General features: G+C 39.3%; 1 protein-coding gene across 1 annotated transcript in view; it reads left to right on the top strand.

The window, feature by feature from the left end:
- Positions 1-22,199, top strand: part of bmi1a (bmi1 polycomb ring finger oncogene 1a) — a 33,118-nt gene extending 10,919 nt beyond the window's left edge. Inside the window, exons 6-18 of the mRNA XM_034182172.1 lie at positions 3,529-3,589; positions 3,670-3,726; positions 3,804-3,857; positions 4,084-4,132; positions 9,124-9,258; positions 11,465-11,561; positions 12,872-12,927; positions 14,201-14,248; positions 14,379-14,487; positions 14,855-14,894; positions 19,095-19,193; positions 19,270-19,350; positions 21,849-22,199. Coding sequence (XP_034038063.1) covers positions 3,529-3,589; positions 3,670-3,726; positions 3,804-3,857; positions 4,084-4,132; positions 9,124-9,258; positions 11,465-11,561; positions 12,872-12,927; positions 14,201-14,248; positions 14,379-14,487; positions 14,855-14,894; positions 19,095-19,193; positions 19,270-19,350; positions 21,849-22,199 — 1,237 coding nt within the window. The remainder of the gene's footprint in view (positions 1-3,528; positions 3,590-3,669; positions 3,727-3,803; positions 3,858-4,083; positions 4,133-9,123; positions 9,259-11,464; positions 11,562-12,871; positions 12,928-14,200; positions 14,249-14,378; positions 14,488-14,854; positions 14,895-19,094; positions 19,194-19,269; positions 19,351-21,848) is intronic.
- Positions 22,200-22,730: the final 531 nt, after the last annotated feature.

The raw sequence follows: 22,730 nt of genomic DNA, 5'->3' as shown, positions 1-22,730 counted from the left end.
TCGGGTTTGGACGTATACAGAACAGACTCTGTTGTGTTTCTTTAAGATTATCAGAACACATTCTGCATATTACAACACTTCTTCTTCTTCTTTTTTAAGAACTGGACTTCTCCCAAAAGATGATAATGAATATTAGTTTGAAATAAAGATCTGCATCCACATTAAACCCTGATTGTCAAAACCACCTTAAAATTGTAACCATTTCTTAGGTTCAGAGTCTCTTCTTTTACATTAAACTCACTCACAGTATTTTAACACAACATGTCACATAACAACTAATTTAATCTCATTCTGGATGATCTCAGAATTCAGAGATGAAGTTTGTCCAGCTCAGTCTCACGTTATTTTTCGTGCTCCCGTCACGAAATGATTCAAATTTAACCATAACCACCACCACCACCCCCCTGCTTCACTTTTAATTTTATGCAGCCATCGTGGAATGAATTAGAATAAATTAGTGCTCCCATGATGAACATTTTGCACTTTTTGTGACAACATCATGAACCAATAGATTAACGTGTATTTTGTGCTGCTGAATCATGACTTGCTGTGAGACTGGGTTGGTTTGTCGCAATATTGAACAGAACAAACAGTTTTACATCTTTTCTGCCACCAAATGCTGAGATATGGAAAACTTTTGTGGTGCCATAAAGGGTATTTTGTGTGTGTGTGTTGGGGGGGGGCAGTTATTGGAATAATAATGATTCAAATTCATATCACCTCCAAAATTTCATCAATTCTTCCTGACACTTGCATTCACTGAATTAAAAAAAAAACAAACAAAAAAGAAATAGACTGCTGTTCTCATAATTACGAGAACATTTTTTTTCTCTCTTTTTTTTTTTTTAAATAGCTTCTGTACGACACTGCACTGCCATCACACATCACTTCTATATGCACACAAAGTGTGGATTTTCCCCTAAAATGTTCATGGATGAATCATGAATGAAACTCCTCCAGCGAGGCGGGGCACGGGGCACCCAGACTGGCATGTGCCTGGCTGGGAGTGAGCCCCTCTGTGTCCCTCCGTGGTCACTGGATCTGTGTGAGTGAAAGCTGGAAGTCTGGAGGAGAGAGAGAGATGGATGTTCATCCAGGAGCACCTGAGGGGAAAATGCACACTTTGTGTCTCAGCCTGTTTCTTTACTGAGGGACTGAAAGTATGGAAGTGTGTATCTATCTATATATATATAATATGAACAATTTAGACACCTGATCTTTTCTCATATAGATCCTGATCTCGTAATTATGAGATCAGCAGTCAAATTTTTTTATTATCCAGTGAATGCAATACGCTTCCATACTCTTCCTTCTTAACATCAGTATAATAAAAAATCTGAATGTTTTGTACTTACATGACCTTGTTATCAGAGCTATGCAGTTGTTTTTTTAATTGTTTTGTCCAAACACCCTGAATGAATGTTAGTGTCAAAGTTTGCACTTGTGTGTTTTAAATTGTAAAATAAATGAATAGAAAACAAGCTGAGGTACAAAAACTTGATAACACAGCAAGATCAGTCAGTGTTAAATTAATACAAAGTGTCTGTCCCTTCTTTTCAGTGTTAAATTAACACTGGCAGCTTTATGGTAACTTTATTCTAATGACCGACTTTTTGGACACCGTGAGGCTTTAAAATGGGCTAAAATCGAGCTGGATGTCATCATCATGTTTAGATTCTGTAACTGCAGCTCAAGTCCCAAAATGAGCATCTTCTTTACCAAATGTAAATACAAATGAAAAAACAAACAAACACATAAATTGTATGATACAAACTGACACACCAATGTGCTGTGATTTTTTTTTTTTTTTTAAACGTGTTTGTCGAGTAACAAAACAAGCGTGTTGTAGAAATTTGTCATGATGTGAAAGAGGTGCAGCTGAAGCACAACAGATGAAGAGTTTATGAATATTAAAACAGTAAATAAAGAAAAACCCCAACGAACAATAAAAAAGATTTATTGAGCTGTAGCTGCGATATTAGCCACCCTCAAACCCGTAGACTGACAGCAGATGGTTCAGATGATTGTTGGATTTGACCTTTGACCCCTCAAATTCTCATGGAGATGATGGTGAGGGGGTCTGAGGTGATGTTTTTAGCTTCTTCTTTTCTTAACAAAATTGAATTTCCCCTTTTAAAGCACTCAGATTTGTGCTGGAAAATTTGGTCGACATTATCAGGAGTCCACGCTGAAGAGTTGCAGTGAATAATGAAAACGTTCCTTCCGGTTTCTCCACTGGGGGAGCTGAATGTTCTGAGCTAGAGGTCCGAACAGTTTCTCAAATGGGGCCTTTCCCCGTGTAGAACTACAGATTGGCTACTCACATTTACAGTTTAACGGGAGGCACCCGTTTCACACTTCAGGGTCCCATCACAGCTTCCTTAACTGGGGGGATCCCCAGTGTGTTTTACAATACAATACGATACTTTATTGTCCACATTGTGGAAATTTGCCTTTGGTTTCACTGTAAAAACATGTAAAAAAAAAAAAAAATTTCACATGATCACAGCAAACAACCACAAAATATCTAAATAAAAGTTCACATAGCCTCTATAAATAAGATCAACACTCACATCACACTGACCCACTGCAACCATTCCTGCTTCCTCAAACTACAAAATCCTCACTTCAGTTCTCTATAACACTTCTCTGAAGGTAAAAGTTGAAATTCTCTAAAGAATGGATGCGACGGGTCATTTGTAATTCTGTCACCTTCAGCTCTTTAGACGTCCTGTTGAGCTGCTTTTGTGGCTTTCAGAAAATTTTGGGAGCCTATTTTTGTTTTGCAGCTTGCTCCTCCTCTCCACATTTAAATTACTGCACCACATGACAGTGTTCAAAGATAAAGTTCTTTCCACTAAGTTCTCATGTCTATCTTCCAGACTTGGCAGGGGATTGCTGTGTAATCAGTGGAGATTTGTAGGTGTTCAAGTTACATTTGATTTCTCCAAAGCAAATTTTATAACAGTTTTTTTCTTTTTTTTTATTTTTTTATGTCTTAGCTCCAGTGTTATGTTTGTGGCTTTTCTTTTTAACTGTTGCTGTTTTAAAATTTGTTCACTGATGTAAAACCACTGGAACTGTGTTTACTATTTATGGTGGAATTTTTAAAAAGTATTTAATTCTTACCCTTAATTGGAGTGAGCTTGAAAATGGACACAGTAAGTCCCTTCAACTGCTCTCTCGTTTTCACAGCAGATACGAGGTGGATCTGCATGTTGATTTTACACCGGATGCCCATTACGTGGATAAATGTGGCACGGGTGGGGCTTGAACCGGGAACCTTCCGCATTGAAACCAAGCGCGCTATAAGCACTTGGCCACCACCGCTGAGTATAGATGGATATAATTCTTCTTATTGACCCTCATGACAGTTAAGAAGTTGATAAATTGCTTATAAAACTCCAGTTTGTCATCCAGGACTCAACGCTTAAATGTGTTCAGACACAAATTCCGCTTCCCGCAGTGAAGAACAGATAATCTGAGGTCAGTTCCAGGACATAGAAATAAGTGTCTTTTGTGTTCCAGCGTCGGACGGCGGCCGCCTCACATTAACGACGTGTCCTGGCGTCTGCAGTACCACATGAAGGTACCTCTGGCACCATTTGAGCCACTTTCCGTGTATTTTAGTTTTATTGCCTATTTTTAAAATTGTTAATTCTCCCTCAGAGCGCGCAGGTGGATAAAGTCAACGAGCCTTGCTACCTGATTTCTCTCAACACTGAGGTCAGACTCCGTCTGTTTGGTCGATGTGTGTCCGCAGATGGGATCAAAATTAACCCCTTTTTGTTTTATCCCATCAGAATCAGGGATCGTCAGAAGACATCAGCTTCACCTGCACGGTGGAACAGTTACAGGTAGAGGAACGCACGGCGTCATGCGTAATTACGCACAGCAGGAGACGAGAATCAAACCAAATTATAACGAGTTTTCTTTATCTGTCCAGGATGCGAGATTTTAAAATATCCAAAATAAAACGAGGGAATATAAATTAGATGACGCAACGTCCTCACGTCTGATACGAGTCAGAATCCGGATCATTGGTGTTGATGACAAATTTGCTTTGTCGGGTCTTTGTTCCAGGATTTGGTGGGAAAGCTGAAGGACGCCGCGAAGAGCGTGGAGAAAGCCAGTCAGATGTGACGTCACAGTCCGGATTCGCCCCCAAGCTCTTTGTCTTTGATTCCCGTGCGCGTGCCATTATAAGAATGTTCACCTGTTTCCATAAATAAAAATGACTTCATTAAACTGTGTGTGTGTGTGTTTTTGTTTTTGAATGACGTCCGAGTTACAGCGGAACCAGAACCCGCGCCAATCTTTGAATCCGGATCCAATCAGCGCCGCGCGTTTTGTTTTGTCAACACGCAGCACCCTGAATGGGATTTTTGTCATAGTTTCATTACACCAGTGGATTTGGTCTCCTTTGTGAGAACAGGCTGCTTATTTTCATTAAAAAAATTTAGCTCCCCGAACCGACACGTGGAACTGATTTGTGTGTGTGTGTGTGTGTGTGTGTGTGTGTGTGTGTGTGTGTGTGTGTGTGTACGCACGCGCGGGTGTGGGTTCCACTGTTATTAATTTATTAAAGAGCTGTTTGGTGGAACGTGAACGCACCGCTCAGACTCCACAAACATCAGAGAGGACTGGAAGAAAACTAAATCAAAAGATTTGATGAACCAAAAGGAGTGAAGCTAAAAAAAAAAATAAAAAAAATGCGAAGGAAGCAGCTTCGTGGTCGGTGCCAAAAATAAACCGAACGAGCTGCGCAAATTAACCGGGTCACGTGTCCGTGAAACCTTTCAACGGATCTCCACGAAACGAGATGGAATCATCAGTCAAGAGGGGGAACTCACGAACTGAGATGAAGATCCGGATCCAGGTGTGGAGTCTGGACCATCACCTTCATAGGAGATGTGTGTCTTTAACATTTGTAGATAATATTCAACGGATCCGGAGAAAGATCTGGATCCGGATCAGTTCGTTTACATCAGGAGATGTGGCTGGATTTTGATCTTGATTTAAACCTGACAGTCATTGATATGGCAGACAATCATCAGGTCTTAACCCGGATCTGCAATGATTTTCTTTTAATCTAAAGTGGATGTATTGTGGATGTGGACGGTTGTTGGACTCTGGCGGACTCACGCGCTCTCTGAGTGCTCGTCTAGTTTGCAGAGCGATTAAAAAAACAGCTCAGTTTGGGAAAAAAGTCAAACTCAAATGTGATTTTTTTGTTTTTGTTTTTGTTTTTTGAAAATTTGAAGCCGTCTGAATCTTTACAGACGTATCAGAAACATGTTTCGAACAAAGCACATCGATGCGCATTTTTTTCTCTCAAGTGTTTGTTTTAAAAAAAATGCGCATTTGTGCGCTTTTTGTGGCGTCTGATGTCACGCGCATACACCGACAGTAATTCCTAGGCACCCTTAAGCAAAAGGCACCACGTGACCAAAGCGGGGCGGTCGAACTACAAGCCATTTTGGGAACGGTGTCAGTTTCCACGGAGCACACAGACGCTGCTCGAAGCGGCGACGCCGATATTTTGGAGACAAACTTATCGGTGCCGGAAGGGGATTGGAGCCGAACCCGGGGGGATTCTGGTCCGCCGGAGCCGCGCGTGTGATCGTTTTGGCGGCGTGAGGTGGGCGCTCCGAGTTGTTGTTGGCACGTCTGAAACGCGCTCCGGTGCGCCGCGCGCTCTGACAGCGTCTGCAGCTTCAAGATGGCGGCTCGGCTCCTGTTGGTTTGCTGCTGATCGCTTCCCAACTTTCATTGTGTCTCCGCGCCCGGACCCGCCGAGCTCCAGCGCAGCCTGCAGGTACGTCACCGCACGCATCGTCCCGAACCGACGGGCGGATCCGGCGCCGGTCGCGCTCCGCGGTTCTGGCTCTTCTTTCTGGTCCCGATCCAGCGGTGGATGCGAAGCTTTGATACGGCGGCTGCGACCGACGTGGAGCTCTCCGTGTGCGTGTTTCGTATCTGCGCACCACTTTTTTTTTTTTTTTTTTTTTTTTAAGAAAAATTATTTTAAAATGCTCTCGCGCACGCGCCCGAATTGATCTCCGCGTTCGCAGCACCGTGTACCGATCGGCGGCGATGTCGGGTCACGGATCGGTTTGTGCTTTGGCGTCGTGTAAAGCGGGAGATGTCGGCTGTAACGGCGGCGGCGGAACGGCAGCAAGTGCTCCGAACCGTCCCCGCGTGCGCGCCGTTCCACGCACGCCCTTCATTTTATAGAGTTCGGGTCTCTGGGTTGTTGCGGATCGGATCTCGGGTCGGGTTTGAGCGGGTCTGACGTCGTACGGGATTTATGAACTTAACTCGGATGGGTCGGTAAGCGCGGCGGAGTGACGCCGCTCCGTGAACACGGCGGCGCTTTGATCCTCATTAGGAACATTTTCGGAAAATCAATCGAATGAGGTCGAACATCAGTGACAGATCATTTAGTTCGCTTTAACATTTGTTTCTGGCATAAAAATCGTCGTTTTGGGGTCTTATTTTTCCACTCACAGTTGCTGGACGTCGTCTCGCAGCTTTTGTTCCTGTCACGTTAACGGCTTTATTAACGTTTTTTTTTTTTTTCCCCGTCGTTCCACTGACAGCTCGCGCTCACGCTGACCGTGTTTGGTCGTCCGTCAGTTCAGCCGGTTTTGTTTTTGTGTTTTTGTTTTTGGGACGTGCCGCCGACGAGGATCCGCGTGTTTGAGCCTCTGAATTGAAATACAGCTGTTGTTGATTTAAGTTGTAACGTTACACTTTTAAAAGAGGAGCTGCTCCAGTTTGACACTGATTGAGGAGATTATAAAGGTTCGGAAGGTTTTTTTTTTTTTTTAAATCTCATTTTATTGTTAACTGACACGACGGACTCTAAAATTAAACCCATTAAAGCCAGAATTGCGCAGAGAAACGACCGTTAATTTACCGTTGAGTCCGATAACGGGGCATGAGAGGTTACGTAATACTTAAGAAAAAATATTACTACACAGTAATTACAACTGAGAATGTCACTCAGTGTTGTAGTACTTTCCTCTGGATACGATCAGTAATATGTAGCTGCGGTGTAGTGTACTGTTTACTACACGTGTAATACAACATGGATTGTACTTACTTTTGGTACAGTTGTTTGGTGGTAATGATATAGTTGTGTACTTCAGCTGTGTTTGCGTCAGTGTAGTGTGCTAGTACAATTCTCACCATCCCGCTGGTGTTCTTTAGCTCTTGTGTAGTAGTTGTGTAGTATCCAACACTAACAAGTGAAATGCTGTAATTACTTAATCTATCAACTGTTCCTATAAAAACGGTTTGTTTAAATGGAAAACCACATTTATATGGCATTTCTTTGCTAGAGTGTACATGATTTAAATATGTACATTTGTTGCATATGATCAGAACAACCCAAAATGTCTCAAGTTTCTAATTGAGAAACATAAGAAAATGATGTTATGTGGAAATGGTAAGTCGTATACTTTTTTCTGTGCACATGTACTTTGTTATTATAATAGTGATTAGTGGTGTAGCTGCAGTAGTTTTGTACTACACACACTGTCGTGGTTGTATATGCAGTGTGTTACTTTTAAAAATGTAGTACAACGTCAGTGCTGGTAATAGCAGCTTTATGACAGTACAGATGTAACTATACTGTCCTTTGTGTATTATAATAATAATAACCCCTGGTGTGTAGTATTTGGTATACAGAGTATTTTGTCCTTTACGTATCACTAATGTGCTGAAATTATCTATCTAATCTGTCAGACTTGATGTGCTTGTTTATTGTAGTATTTCATATTTTTGATTAATGACGTGTTTGCAATTATGTTCAGTTCTTATTTTGGGTCGTTTTGGTTCCGACCCATTTTGAGTTTTTATTTATTTTTATTTTTATTTATTTATTGACCCCGTGTCTCTTACGGGAGGCACAGCAGTTGTTTAAACACAAATCGATCGATTGATGGCGCAACATTCTGACCGCACGGTCACGTGCACCTTATCAGTCAGCGCGCGGCAGCAGCGCCGGATCCGTGAACCCGCCGTGACCTTTTGTATTTATTTATTTCACTCTGTGGTGTCGGGGGAGTATATTTTGTTGAAACCGGATCAGAATGTGACGGGTCTGGCAGGAATGGCGCACAGTATAAACGAGCGCGCGCCTCCTCGGTGCAGTTCTTCGCGCACACGCCGTGAAATGCGACGGTAACGAGCAGTAATGAGCTCATTTCTCCTCCCGGGGCTCGAACACGGAGCGTCTGTGCGCTTGAGTATCTGCTAACAGCCGGATAGCGGTTTTAATGTTGCGCCATTTCTCTAAGAAATCCCGCAGTCCGCTGTTTGTTTGTTTGTTTGTTTGGAAGCCCTTCCGTCGGTATTCTGTCGGTTCACCGGATCGATGCGGGTTCTGTCAAAGCGTGTTGCCATGGAGACTGCGCCACTCCCCCGCCCAGCCTACCGTGACAGGTGGAGTCCGTCATCAAAAATCAGAATCCGCTGAATGAAAAACAAAACAGCATCGGAAAAACCCGTTTGTTTGGGATTAATGTAAATCCGCCGGTTCATTTCACAGATTGTTAATGATTATGTTTCTTTTTTTTTTTTTGCACTGTTTAACAAATCAATCACAAGGAAGTCAGTTCCACGAAATCTAACGAGCTGTTGTTTTTTTTATTATTATTAATGAAAATTGATTTTATTTTGTTTTATTTAACGTCGGCAGTTAGTACAGAATCAGTCGGTTAAATTTGGAGCTTTTTGTGCTCACAATGCAGCAGCATTAAACTCAGTCAGTGCACGTTACAGCGCGTGGCGGTTTTTTTTTTTATGTGAGCACGCGTGCGTGGTTTATCCTTCACAAAGAATTTCATCCAGATTCAACATACAGATCTGCTGGTCGTTGAAAAGGCACGTGCTCTAAAAGGAGCGCCACCCTTTCTCCTGATTTCTGATTGGACGACAAACGTGTTTGTTTATTAATTTAGAAAAAAAAAATCTACAGAACACCGGGTCAGAATCTGGATTCCTCAAGTCCGCATCAGTCTTTGGATCTAAAAGTCTATTTGGTTCTTTGATTTATGATCGGTGATGTCACGTGGTTCTTTGACCTCTTCCAAATGGTCTTGTTGTTCCACGCAGGATTGTTGCTCCCTCCACGCGCCATGCACCGCACCACCCGCATCAAGATCACCGAGCTGAACCCGCACCTCATGTGCGTGTTGTGCGGAGGATATTTCATCGACGCAACAACCATCATCGAATGTCTGCACTCATGTGAGTCAAATGTTTAACCTCCAGTAATCACGACCAGCTGAAGAAAAAACAAATCAAACAGAATAAACACAAGAATATTCTGTAAGTGATTGAAAATGTGGTGATTGACACGAAGCTGATCTCTGAAAGAACTTAATTTGTCAGTTATTTGGTTTGTTAAATTGGATTGAATTAATCAAGCAGTGAAAAATGATCAGAAAGACATAAAACGGTTAAAATATCAGCAAAAAGTGTTATTCAAACCTCACTCATAAATATTTGTGATGGTGCACAAAATATAACACCACTACAGATTATAACTGTAATTTTATGGAATTGTTTGAAAAACACATAATTCATTCTTTTTTTTTTCTTTTTTTTTTTTTACAATTTCAAATAATAATAATAATAAAAGTATTTGGCCCTTTTTCCATTTTTATTTTTATTTCTATACAAATTATGTTAAAGAGCTTCACACATCTGATATTAAACTGCTTTTTATCATCCGCTATTTTTAAACGGCTTTAAACAGAGTGTGGTCTCATACTGATCAAATATTAACGGTAAAATGACAAACTTTTGTTTTAGGGAAAATTTCATTGTAAACTGTTTTACACTCTGGATGAACTGGAATAAAGTTCTTTTAACATATAAAATGTAGCGTAATAAAAAAATAACAGTTTTAATCTGGATTTAATCTGATTTTAACCTGCACTGTAAAACTCAGTGAGTTAGTTGAACTCAAACCATTTGAGGAAAGTGATTGCCTTAAACCATTTGAGTTTGCCAACTTAAATAAAATAATTTTTAAAAATTTAATTGTTAAACTTTTAGTAACTTAACAATTTATAGTTAATTAAACTTATGTAAATCTAGTTTATGTTTTTCAATAAAAAATGACAAATTTCTGCCTAAAAAAATCTGCATTACATTTTTGATTAGATTTTTTTGATGCTTTCTTTGGTTTACTTGTTGATTCTGCATTGTGTTGTTATGACTCTGCCTATTCGATCCCCTCGGGATGCGAAGTCATGATCTCCGGCATGAAAGTCGGGCTCTCTAACCAGAAGGCTAAAACCCAGGGGTCTGGTCTTGTGACCACAGAATCCTTCTGAGCTGTTGGGAGTGAGGTTTACTAACTACATATGCACAGCGACACCTGCTGGCATCCGTTACATAAACTCAATTAAAATGAGTGAATAGAGCACACTGGAAATACATCACAAACACGTAAATGCCCCAAAACGTTAAATACACTTAAAGGAACTGAGTTGTTATGACAACAATTCATTTTTGAGTTAGTTTAATTAATGGAAATGATTGACTATAACTTTTTACAGTTTGAGTTACATTAACTTAATTATTGTATTAAAATGGGTGTTTGGTTTGGTTTAACAATGTGGTTAAATTTGAGACAAACTGGATTTGACTGCTAAAAAAGGCAGCACGGTGGATTAGTGGTTAGCACTGTTCCCTCACAGTAAGAAGGTCATGGGATCGATTCCCACCTGTGGTCTTTCTGTGTGGTGTTTGCGTGTTCTCCCCATGTTTGTGTGGGTTCCCTGCAGGCGTTCTGTGTTCCTCCCACATATATGCAGGTTATGTGGATTGGAAACATTAAATTGTCTGTAGGTGTGTGTGAATGTCTTTGTTTGTCTGTATGTGGCCCTGTGACAGACTGGCGTCCTGTCCAGGGTGAACCTGCCTCACACCCTATGACTGCTGGGATAGACTCCAGGATCCTGATCTCGTATATCTTTTCCCGTAATTACGAGATCAGTGGTCTAATTACTTTTTTTATCCAGTGAATGCAATACGCTTCTGTAAAACACACTTTAACAAGTTCTTCAAAATTCCTTTGGACAGTTTTTAAAATATCTTTTTGCAGTTGTGTATGTTAAATGGTTACTTGTTTACACATTAAATTATCAATTAATAGTTAATACAAAAATTAAACGCAATCAGTTAATAATAGGAAAATCAGAACACTCACCACCACCAATACCACCGCCCCCCCCCACCAAAATAATTTTATTTGCATGAGCAAGACCTCATCTATTCATTCACTTAAAATTTGTTCAGTCTATTTTTTATTGGAGGGAAAACCTGAAGAAGAAAACAGCAGCAACAACAACCAATCAGACACCTTTTATTGTTTATATATATATATATATATATATATATATATTAATTTGTGTGATATTTGTTTATTTATTTTGACATCCAGTCTGCAAGATGTGCATCGTCCGCTACCTGGAAACCAGCAAATACTGTCCCATCTGTGATGTCCAGGTTCATAAAACCAAACCTCTGCTGAACATCAGGTGAGACCTGTTCATCACTTCATCCTGACACGCTGTGGAGTTATGCGTTTTCATTTTATGTAGCACTGAAACAGCTGGTTGATAAGTAGATTAGTGCTCAAGTATTTTGTTAATCATTGACTGACTTTATTTATGGGGGAAAAAGTGAAATATAGACCTGCTCCAGCTTCTTAAATGTAATGCCTTCTGTGGATTTTTTTAAACTGGTTTAAAATTGGTGGACACCAGATGTTTTTCAAATTTTTCTACATCAAATATATACTGGTTCAAAGTCATTTTACAACATTAAGGCAGATATTAGGAGACTTTAGCAGCTTTAACACAAATTTTAAACTGGATTTACAATGGACATAAACTGCTTTAAACTGTGGACACGAGATGTACTTTTTGTTGAGCTGTCCAACCTCAGCAAGGGATCAGTTTATAATCATTTGTCAACCTCTTAAAAGCTTTTTAAACCAGATATCACCCGCTTTAACATCAGTCTTAAACTGGATTTACATTTGAGATCCACTGGTTTTGATGGAATATATTTGGTTTTTGGACTGTTGGCTTGACAACCATTTTCAAAGATATCTCACTAGTTTTTGAAATATTTTGTAACTCTTAAAAAAACATTTTTAAAGTTTTGTGACATTTCCTGTCATTTTATTATTAAATAATAAGTAGAATTTTATTATTATTTTTTTTTTAAATTGCAGCCCAATTTTTTGTGCTTTTGGCCATGATAATGAAATATCTCATTTCCTCCCAACAAGAAACATATGTTTTCAGTAATGTTTGTTTGGGGTGTATTTTTATTTTTTTAAATCTTCTGTTTCAGGGATTAATCAAAATGTTTGTTAGTCTCATCAAGAGTTCAAATTGATTAGATGTTGGTATTGATCATTATGTAGCAAATTGGTGTCATTATTCAGCATTACTCACAATTTCTCAAAAGGTTTTCAGCTGATTACTGTTTCTTTTGTATAAGTTAATAAGCTTTGAAGTTTGCTGACTCCGCGTCCTCTGGCGTCGGCCCTTTCTTCTAACCGTTTGTATTCCAGGTTAGACTTGTTTGTTTACTGAATTAGTTTTTGGGTAATCCTGTGAACAAACCAGTCTTAGGTGAATGAATGAACACAACATTTAGCCTCCAGTTAATGCGCGCATCAGACTAACAAACGCTTAAACCACAGGTGGCGTCAGGCGGCGTCTCGTCACGCCATCTTTAATGAGGAAAAAAAAAACTAAAATGCTGAAAGTCTCTGATCAGGATTTGGAGTCGGATTGTTGACATTTGAAGTAAAGTTTGTCTTTGTCTCTCAAAGGTCTGACAAAACTCTACAGGACATCGTGTACAAACTGGTGCCCGGCCTCTTCAAAAGTAAGAACACGCTGAACATACGTGCACATGTTCTCACACCGGCTTTAACCCTTCTTAACGACGTGTTGGGTCTTTATTTGTTTATTTATTTATTTGGTTTAATTCTGAAAAACAGGAGATTCCATTCTTGACTCCAACCCAAAACCATTTAAAAACTGTACATTTAATGAACATTTATATTGTTATAATATATAATTACATATGGTCATAAAAAGTATTCAGTTCCTCAAGAAATTTGCAAACATTTTGATTGAAGCCAGTCTCATGCTTTTTGTGTGTGTGTAATGGCTGTGATGCTATGCGCACTCTGATTGGCTGATTTCCGGTCTCATATTTTCTTAGACCGGTTACCATGACAATTGGTCCGGAATGCGTATCACATTCATTACAAACAGAAAGCTAAAAACATGATTATAAAAACCAAGTCAGGCATGAACATATACTCCATAAATATCTAAACAGCATCAAAAAAAAAAACACACAGATGGAAAACTTACCAGCTGACGACCAGATCATCTGTGGAAATTCTTCATGGTTGAGATAAAAATAATAATTTTTATCTCAACATGTTTTATTTTTCTTTGTTCTTCAGCCTTAATGAAGCCAATCCTCCTGTTGGATCTGATCCTCAACTCCACAGTTATTTTCTTAACAGCAGAAACAGACAACAGACGTTTTATGAAACTGTTTACAAACATTATTACATGTTGTCAGTTTCATGAAGAATAAATACCGATGGAAAAGTATCAGTGAGAGAAACAGCAAATTATTTAATATTCCATTTATTATCTTAATGTTTATTCAAAAGAAAGATTTCTTTAAAAAAAAAAAAATCCTAAATTTGTCTTTTCAGTCCTGAAGAGTTCAGACTAAAATATGAAAATGTCTCATTGTGTTTGACTAATGGTGGAAAAAAAAAACATTTTAACTTTTTATTCAATAATGGATTATTTTTAAGTTGTTTTAAAGTTCTGTGCTTCAGGCTTTTTAAATTTCCAGGTTTTATTTTGTTTCATATTTATCTTACTGCAACTTAAATATATATTTAATAATATATTTGATTTGGATTGTCAACTTTTATTATATCCTGAAACTCTACAGAAACAACAATTCATGTTTTTCTATATATATAAGTATTAATGTTCATCAGATTTCATTTATTTTTTTAGTGGCTGCTGTTCTGATGTGGATCAAGTCTTTTTTGTTTTGTTCAAAAGAAGTGTATAAATGGATTTTGTGGTTTGTGACAGTTTGTTTTCCTCACTGTCTATAGATGAGATGAAAAGGAGGAGAGACTTTTATGCAGAGCATCCCGTTGATGGTATGTTTAAAAAGTCCAGATAAAATCTCTGTCTTAATTTAGAGAATGTTTTAGGTACTTTGCCTCACACAGTGTTCCAACCTTCTTTTTTATTGATTTTATAAAATGTTGTTACTTTTTTTTGTTTCAGCCTCTAACGGGTCAAATGAGGACCGCGGTGAGGTGGCAGACGAGGAAAAGAGAATTATTACAGATGATGAGATCATCAGTCTCTCCATCGAGTTCTTTGATCAGAGCAGGTGACGTCACCGTAAATTATTTTTATTTATTTATTTTGCCCTAAATCAAACTGTGTGATTTTGGGTGTAAATCTGGATTAATATGAGCTGCTGTCACTGTGAAATGTAATTTAAATCATACTGTTGTTAATCCCAGTGCCAAAAAAATGGATACATCTTTGTTTTCTTGATGAATGTAAAAATATTTTAAGAGCCACAATTATGATCTCAGCAAAACATAAATAAATAAAACCTGTAAAGTTTTTTTTTAAATTAATCCTTAAGTTAAAAACTAAAGAGCAGTTCTTTGGATCATTCTGTAAATTTGACTTTGTAAAGGAACGATCTGAGGGCTGTCTGTTAATATATTTTATTTTTTTTTCTGCAGACTGGGAGGCGGAACAGACGAGAAGCAGTCGAAAGATCAGGTATTGCTTTTTGTCTTATTTGAAGTAAAACTGTAGTGAAACATCCTGCAATCTCCTTTAATTAAGATTTAGCGTAAGAAGAATGTGTAAGATCTCAGTTCCTAAAAGTAGATGGAACTGTGTTGCCATGGTAATGAAATATACAATGTAAATAAATTTAAGATTATTCTAAATTTCCAATAAAAAGTCATGTTGAAAAAATATTTTTTTACATTTGTGATTAGCACCTTGTTGATCATAAAGTTTGATTATGAGGCTGATAACATAAGTAATTTAAATACAGAAAAATAAAATTCTGCTCTTTACTGTCAAAGTGAACATGAATCTCTACAAAATAACATATAATAAAAAATATCCAAATGGATTTTCACATCCCCTTTAATTTACCACAAGTAAATAATGACTTTTACAGCATTTTCCCCTTTAAACAATCAGAAGATAGAGAACAAGAACATTTACACATCAATATCTGAGTTCTGTTGATTCAGTCATTAAAAATGTGTGTATTTATGTATTAAAGTATGTATTTATGCATTTATTATTTAATTTAGATCATGTTGTAAAGATGAAAAAATGTTGTCACCTATCCTTTATTAACATTTTTACATTAGAAAACTAATTCAAGTAGTGACCTGTATATTAAAATAGTATTAAATAAAATGTATTGATTGACTGGTGTGTGTGTGTCTGTGTGTCTGTGTCTATATATATACACTCAACAAAAATATAAACGCAACACTTTTGGTTTTGGTCCCATTTTGTATGAGATGAACTCAAAGATCTAAAACGTTTTCCCCATGCACAATATCACCATTTCCCTCAAATATTGTTCACAAACCAGTCGAAATCTGTGATAGTGAGCACTTCTCCTTTGCTGAGATAATCCATCCCACCTCACAGGTGTGCCATATCAAGATGCTGATTAGACACCATGATTAGTGCACAGGTGTGCCTTAGACTGTCCACAATAAAAGGCCACTCTGAAAGGTGCAGTTTTATCACACAGCACAATGCCACAGATGTCGCAAGATTTGAGGGAGCGTGCAATTGGCATGCTGACAGCAGGAATGTCAACCAGAGCTGTTGCTCATGTATTGAATGTTCATTTCTCTACCATAAGCCGTCTCCAAAGGCGTTTCAGAGAATTTGGCAGTACATCCAACCAGCCTCACAACTGCAGACCACGTGTAACCACACCAGCCCAGGACCTCCACATCCAGCATGTTCACCTCCAAGATCGTCTGAGACCAGCCACTCGGACAGCTGCTGGAACAATCGGTTTGCATAACCAAAGAATTTCTGCACAAACTGTCAGAAACCGTCTCAGGGAAGCTCATCTGCATGCTCCTCGTCTTCATCGGGGTCTCGACCTGACTCCAGTTCGTCGTCGTAACCGACTTGAGTGGGCAAATGCTCACATTCGCTGGCGTTTGGCACCTTGGAGAGGTGTTCTCTTCACGGATGAATCCCGGTTCACACTGTTCAGGGCAGATGGCAGACAGCGTGGTGGCGTTGTGTGGGTGAGCGGTTTTCTGATGTCAATGTTGTTGATCGAGTGGCCCATGGTGGCGGTGGGGTTATGGTATGGGCAGGCGTCTGTTATGGACGAAGAACACAGGTGCATTTTATTGATGGCATTTTGAATGCACAGAGATACCGTGACGAGATCCTGAGGCCCATTGTTGTGCCATACATCCAAGAACATCACCTCATGTTGCAGCAGGATAATGCACGGCCACATGTTGCAAGGATCTGTACGCAATTCTTGGAAGCTGAAAATGTCCCAGTTCTTGCATGGCCGGCATACTCACCGGACATGTCACCCATTGAGCATGTTTGGGATGCTCTGGACCGGCGTATATGACAGCATGTACCAGTTCCTGCCAATATCCAGCAACTTCGCACAGCCATTGAAGAGGAGTGGACCAACATTCCACAGGCCACAATTGACAACCTGATCAACTCTATGCGAAGGAGATGTGTTGCACTGCATGAGGCAAATGGTGGTCACACCAGATACTGACTGGTATCCCCCCCAATAAAACAAAACTGCACCTTTCAGAGTGGCCTTTTATTGTGGGCAGTCTAAGGCACACCTGTGCACTAATCATGGTGTCTAATCAGCATCTTGATATGGCACACCTGTGAGGTGGGATGGATTATCTCAGCAAAGGAGAAGTGCTCACTATCACAGATTTAGACTGGTTTGTGAACAATATTTGAGGGAAATGGTGATATTGTGCATGTGGAAAAAGTTTTAGATCTTTGAGTTCATCTCATACAAAATGGGAGCAAAACCAAAAGCGTTGCGTTTATATTTTTGTTGAATGTATGTATGTATGTATGTATGTATGTATGTATATATATATATATATATATATATATATATATATATATATATATATATATATATATATATATATATATATAGTGCATTTGTTAAGGATTTACAATGCTTCATGTTTTCCACATTTTAATATGTTACAGTTTTAATTGCAAAATGGATGAAATTTATTTTCAACTCAAAATTTGACTCACAACACCCCATAATGACAATATGAAAAAAAGCTTTTTTAAATTTTTGGGAAATTTATTAAAAATAAAAAAATGAGAAATTGCATGTACATAAGTATTCACACCCTTTCGTCAATACTTTGCTGATGCAAAGTATTTACAGGAGCGTCAGTGCACAGACATTTTTAGATCTCTCCAGAGATGTTCAATCAGATTCAGGTCTAGGCTTTGGCTGGACCACTCAAGGACATTCACAGAGTTGTCCTGAAGCCACTCCTTTGATATCTTGGCTGTGTGTTTAGGGTCATTGTCCTGCTGAAAGATGAACCGTCGCCCCAGTCTGCGGTCAAGAGCGCTCTGGAGCAGGTTTTCATCCAGGATGTCTCTGTACATTGCTCCATTCATCCTTCCCTCAATCCTGACTACTCTCCCAGTTTCTGCTGATGAAAAACATCTCCACAGCATGATGCTGCCACCATCATAAAAAAATTGATTGATTGATCATGCTTCACTGTAGGGATGGTGCCTGGTTTCCACCAAACATGACTCCTGGCATTCAGACCAGAGAATTTTGTTTCTCCTGGTCTGAGAGTCCTTCAGGTGCCTTTTGACAAACTCCAGGTGGGCTGCCATGTGCCTTTTTACTAAGGAGTGGTTTCCATCTGGCCACTCTACCATACAGGCCTTGCTTTAGAGATGGTTGTCCTTCTGGAAGGTTCTCCTCTCTCCACAGAGGAATGCTGGAGCTCTGACAGAGTGACCATCAGGTTCTTGGCCACCTCCCTGACTAAGGTCCTTCTCCCCTGATCGCTTAGTTTAGATGGGCGGCCAGCTCCAGGAAGCATCTTGGTGGATCTGAACTTCTTCCATTTACAGATGATGGAGGCCGCTGTGCTCATTGGGACCTTCAAAGCAGCAGAAATGTTTCTGTTCCTTTCTCCAGATTTGTGCCTCCAGCCTATCCTGTCTCAGAGGTCTACAGACAATTCCTTTGACTTCATGCTTGGTTTGTGCTCTGACTGTCAACTGTGGGACCTTATATGTAGACAGGTGTGTGTCTTTCCAAATCATGTACAGTTAACTGAATTTACCTCAGGTGGATTCCAATTAAGCTGCAGAAACATCTCAAGGATGATCAGTAGAAACAGGAGGCACTTGAGCTCAATTTTGAGTTTCATGGCAAAGACTGTGAATACTTATGTACATGTGATTTCTTAGTTTTATTAAAATTTGTAATAAATTTGCAAAAATCTCAAACTTTTTTGACATTGTCATGGGGCATTGTGTGTAGAATTATGAGGGGAAAAAAATGAATTTACTGCATTTTGGAATAAGTGTAACAGAATGTGGAAAAAGTGAAGCGCTGTGAATACTTAAAGAGAGAGAGAATGGACTGTGTTTTTAGTATCATACACTGGTCAGTCTGCAAAGACATTTTGTTTTTAACAAGAACTGTAACTTAAAGTCATTTTCTCTCATGACAGAAAAAAAAGTCTCACGTTTGATTCCCCAGTATTGGAAGACCTGGACGTTTTTTTTAAGTTTACTGCTGACTGACTGAGAGGACAAAAAAATAAAAACAAAAAGAAAGATAAAAACACAGCAGTTGATTTTTTTTTCTAAGTGGTTGTGTGTGTAAAGGTTTTGCACGTGCACACAGTGAAATGTCTGTTGGTGAACGTGCAGGTGGCTAACAGACGGTACCTGCAGTGTCCAGCAGCGATGACAGTTATGCATCTGAGGAAGTTTCTGCGCAGTAAAATGGACATCCCCAACACATACCAGGTATTTAATTTAACACTGCTCCAGAGTTAATTTGTTATTGTGCTCTTTAAGATTTCACACTTAATGCTGTTTTCAGGTGGAAGTTATGTATGAAGATGAGCCTCTGAAGGATTACTACACCTTAATGGACATCGCCTACATCTATACCTGGAGAAGGGTGAGAATTTTTGTTTATTTTCATTTCTGGACCAAATTTGAATGATTTCTGTTCACTTTCTTATTCACAGAAAGATTTAAGTATCTGTTTAAATAAAAATCACGTCTGTCTCAGCATTTTTGTCGTTGTTCAAACATTAAAAATCAGAAACAATGCCTTTACAAAAAGAAACTAATACTGACTTTACAGAATTAAAATTCCAGCATTAATCCTGAAATTATTACATTTTATCCTAATTGATAGATTTGATTAGATGTTCTGCTAGATATGTCTGTGTGAATGTATATAACTTTTTTTGTTGTTGTTAAAATTAGATAAAATAAGTGATTCTTCAGTGTGAAAAAACATTTTCTAAACTCATTCGAAGAAGTTTGATTGAAGCACTCATCCAAATTTTCATTTCATCTAATTATAATTCTGATCTAATAATTCTTCATTAAAGTCTGACCAGATGAGTTTAGTTAAGCTGAAGGAAACAAAATTTATTTTCAGTAAGTGATGTGTCTTATAAAAGTTGAAAGCAGTCAAGTTTAAACCACTTTAAAAATCATTTTAATAATTTTAGAGGTATTTTTAAATGTTTAAACTTTTAAAATAAAATAATAGTTAATATAACGACTTTTTGGCAAAATTTAAAAATATACACAATTGTTACTGTTTAAATGTTGACACTTTATTTTCCATTCAGTACTGAAAGAGCAATAACAATCTGATGATGGATCATTTTCACAGATACCATGTTACTTAAATTAGACTTTGCTCTTAATTTTTTTATTTTTATTTTTTAAAATCCAATTTTTAAAATAATTTAGGATAATTATGCAAAATGTCTTTAGTTTTCTTTTGGCTGCCTTCAGTAAGTTCAGCAATTCAAAAAAAAATGTTACTTTAATACTTGTTTTTAAACTCAGACTTTGGGTTCAAAACGAACCAATTCATTTGAAATAATGCAGAAAATTAGCATAATAATGCTAATATTTGAGCTGATGGATGCTGTCTGTTTTCTTTTATTTTTATGACTGATCCACCAAATGTTGGTAATTTCATTGAGGTCATGACACCTCTAGGGTTCTGTGATACTGGGGCTTAACTCCTCCAAGAGGGTGGAGATGTTCTCCAGACATTGCAAAGAATCTTTATTCCAACCTGAGAGACAGTTGCCGTCCCTACAGACTGGAAGAAAGGACTTATTGTCTCACGCAGGAAAGGAAAGCCTGATCTCGTGGATTCCAAAAAGTAAAGGGGCATTCATTATTCTGCTCTCTGTCCCGGGAAAGGTGCTTACAAGGTTCACTCCCAGTTAGTTGCTGCTCAGTGACACGGACAGTCTGGCTTCACACCCAAGAAGATGGTCCAATTTCCTGGATCTGGTTGTACTCTTTGAACATAAGCGTGAATATCTTTAGTGCTTCTTTGCAGTCTGTGTTGATTTTTGTGAAGTGTCTGATTCAGTTGTCCAGGCTGCCATCCTCAGGATTCCTGCAACCTCCAAGAGGTTACTGGACATCATAACCAGCCTACAAACAGATACTGTGCAGAGCAGAACCAGAATCTGTGATTTTTTATTTTTTAACCAGTGGAGACTGGTATTCATCAGGGATGAGTTCTGGCTCTGCCACTCTTCAGTACATGGATGCACTAGGTGTTGGATTTGGTTAAGGAAACCAGGTTTTTTTTTTTTTTTTTTTTGGGGAGGAAAGGGTTACTGACCCTGACTTTGACTTAAGAAGCTGTGATCTTTGTGGAATCGATGGATACACTGATTGCAGCACTTCAGAAGCTGAGTAACAAATCGCAGTGTCTGGGTTAGCGATTGTTCTGGATCAAGACTAAGATCCTGGCTTTCAATAACTTCCTGGACTCAGCCATCAGAATTGTACCTGTATGTGGTGAAAGTGTTGAAATTGTAGAGACATTCACTTCTCTCTGCAGTGACATTCATGTCTTTAGGTCCTCTGCCTTTGAGGCCAAGAGACACCTGAGAGGAGCTTTTTGGCGTCATGAGGTCACTGGACAGAGGTGATTGATGCTGATATCTTCACACAAGAACGAAGGTCCAAGACTTCAGGATTCTGATGCTTACTGTCTTGTTGTATGGCTGTGAGACTTGGTTGAAAACCAGTGAATTTTCAGTGATGACTGGATGTCTATGGTGCCAGGTCTCTTCAGAGGGTCTTTGGGTGTCGCTAGAATGGCTTTGTGTCAAATGAACGGTTCCTTCACGAAGCTGAGTATCAGTTAAATTGAGAGAGAGCATCAGCTTCAGTGTTTTGGCCACGTCGCACCTTTCTGTGGACATGATACAAAACTCAGGTACCTTGTTTGAGAACCTGGTGAGGTTCTGTGAGGCGGATATGGCTCTGTACGACACCAGCACATGCTCCTGCCCCGACCTGATCTGTTAATTGACTGATTAATCAACTGTAATTGAATCCAGTGTTTAGATTGTTAATTGTAGACTTCTGATCTGGGTCTAATTTTGTTCTCCTGCTTTTCAGAATGGCCCACTGCCCCTGAAGTACCGGGTCCGACCCAACTGCAAGAAGATGAAGGTGAACCATGCACAACGGGAGGGCCAGAATCACGTCAGTAGGTCCGGTCCGGAGAGCGACTCCTGCAGCGATAAAGCTGGAAGTCCTGCCGGGGTTCCATCCACGTCCTCGTCGCTGCCCAGTCCCGGCACCCCTGCACAGTCCCCATCTGGAACCAACAACGTCAACGGAACCACGGCCAACGTTGCCACCCCCGCCGCACCCCCAACTCCGAACCGGTCCTTCAGCCAGTACGGCAGCGGAGGCGGGAAACCCCGGAAGGTTTCTCTGAATGGCTCGGCGACTTCCTCTGGATGATGTAGAACGCCGGACCAAACCGGACCAGCCAACGCCAGAAACCCGCTCAGCTAATACTGTTTCCATGCCAACGTAGTTCCATTGTATAGTCTCTCTCTCTCTCTCTCTCATATGTAAGTTTTAACGTAACAGGATCAGAGACATTTCAGAAATAAATTCAGTCAGGATTTGTGACCGGCGGACGTTTGTGAAACGTTCACGGGGAAAGAGTTGGAAATTTGAGCATTTATCTCATTTTGAAGCTGCATCTTATTTTACACTGCTGACTGAAGATAGTACTATATTTTCTTTTTCTTTTTTTTTTCCCCACCTTCAGTGTTCTTCATGAGTCCTTCATGCGTGTTGAAGTCATGAGTCAGAACAAGCATGCACATGATAATACTTCTGTTCCACATTTTTGGTTTCTTGCAGAGAATAAAAGCCATGCACACTAAGGGTAAAAGGCGTCTTTGTGTCGCCGATGGCTTCATGGAAGGAAAAAATAAAAATCCACTTTACTTTGCCTTCTACTGGAAAAATGGACTTCTAACT

This window comes from Thalassophryne amazonica, chromosome 1 (assembly GCF_902500255.1).
Source record: "Thalassophryne amazonica chromosome 1, fThaAma1.1, whole genome shotgun sequence".
Lineage (NCBI taxonomy): Eukaryota > Metazoa > Chordata > Actinopteri > Batrachoidiformes > Batrachoididae > Thalassophryne > Thalassophryne amazonica.
This window is presented reverse-complemented; position numbering and strand designations above follow the sequence as displayed.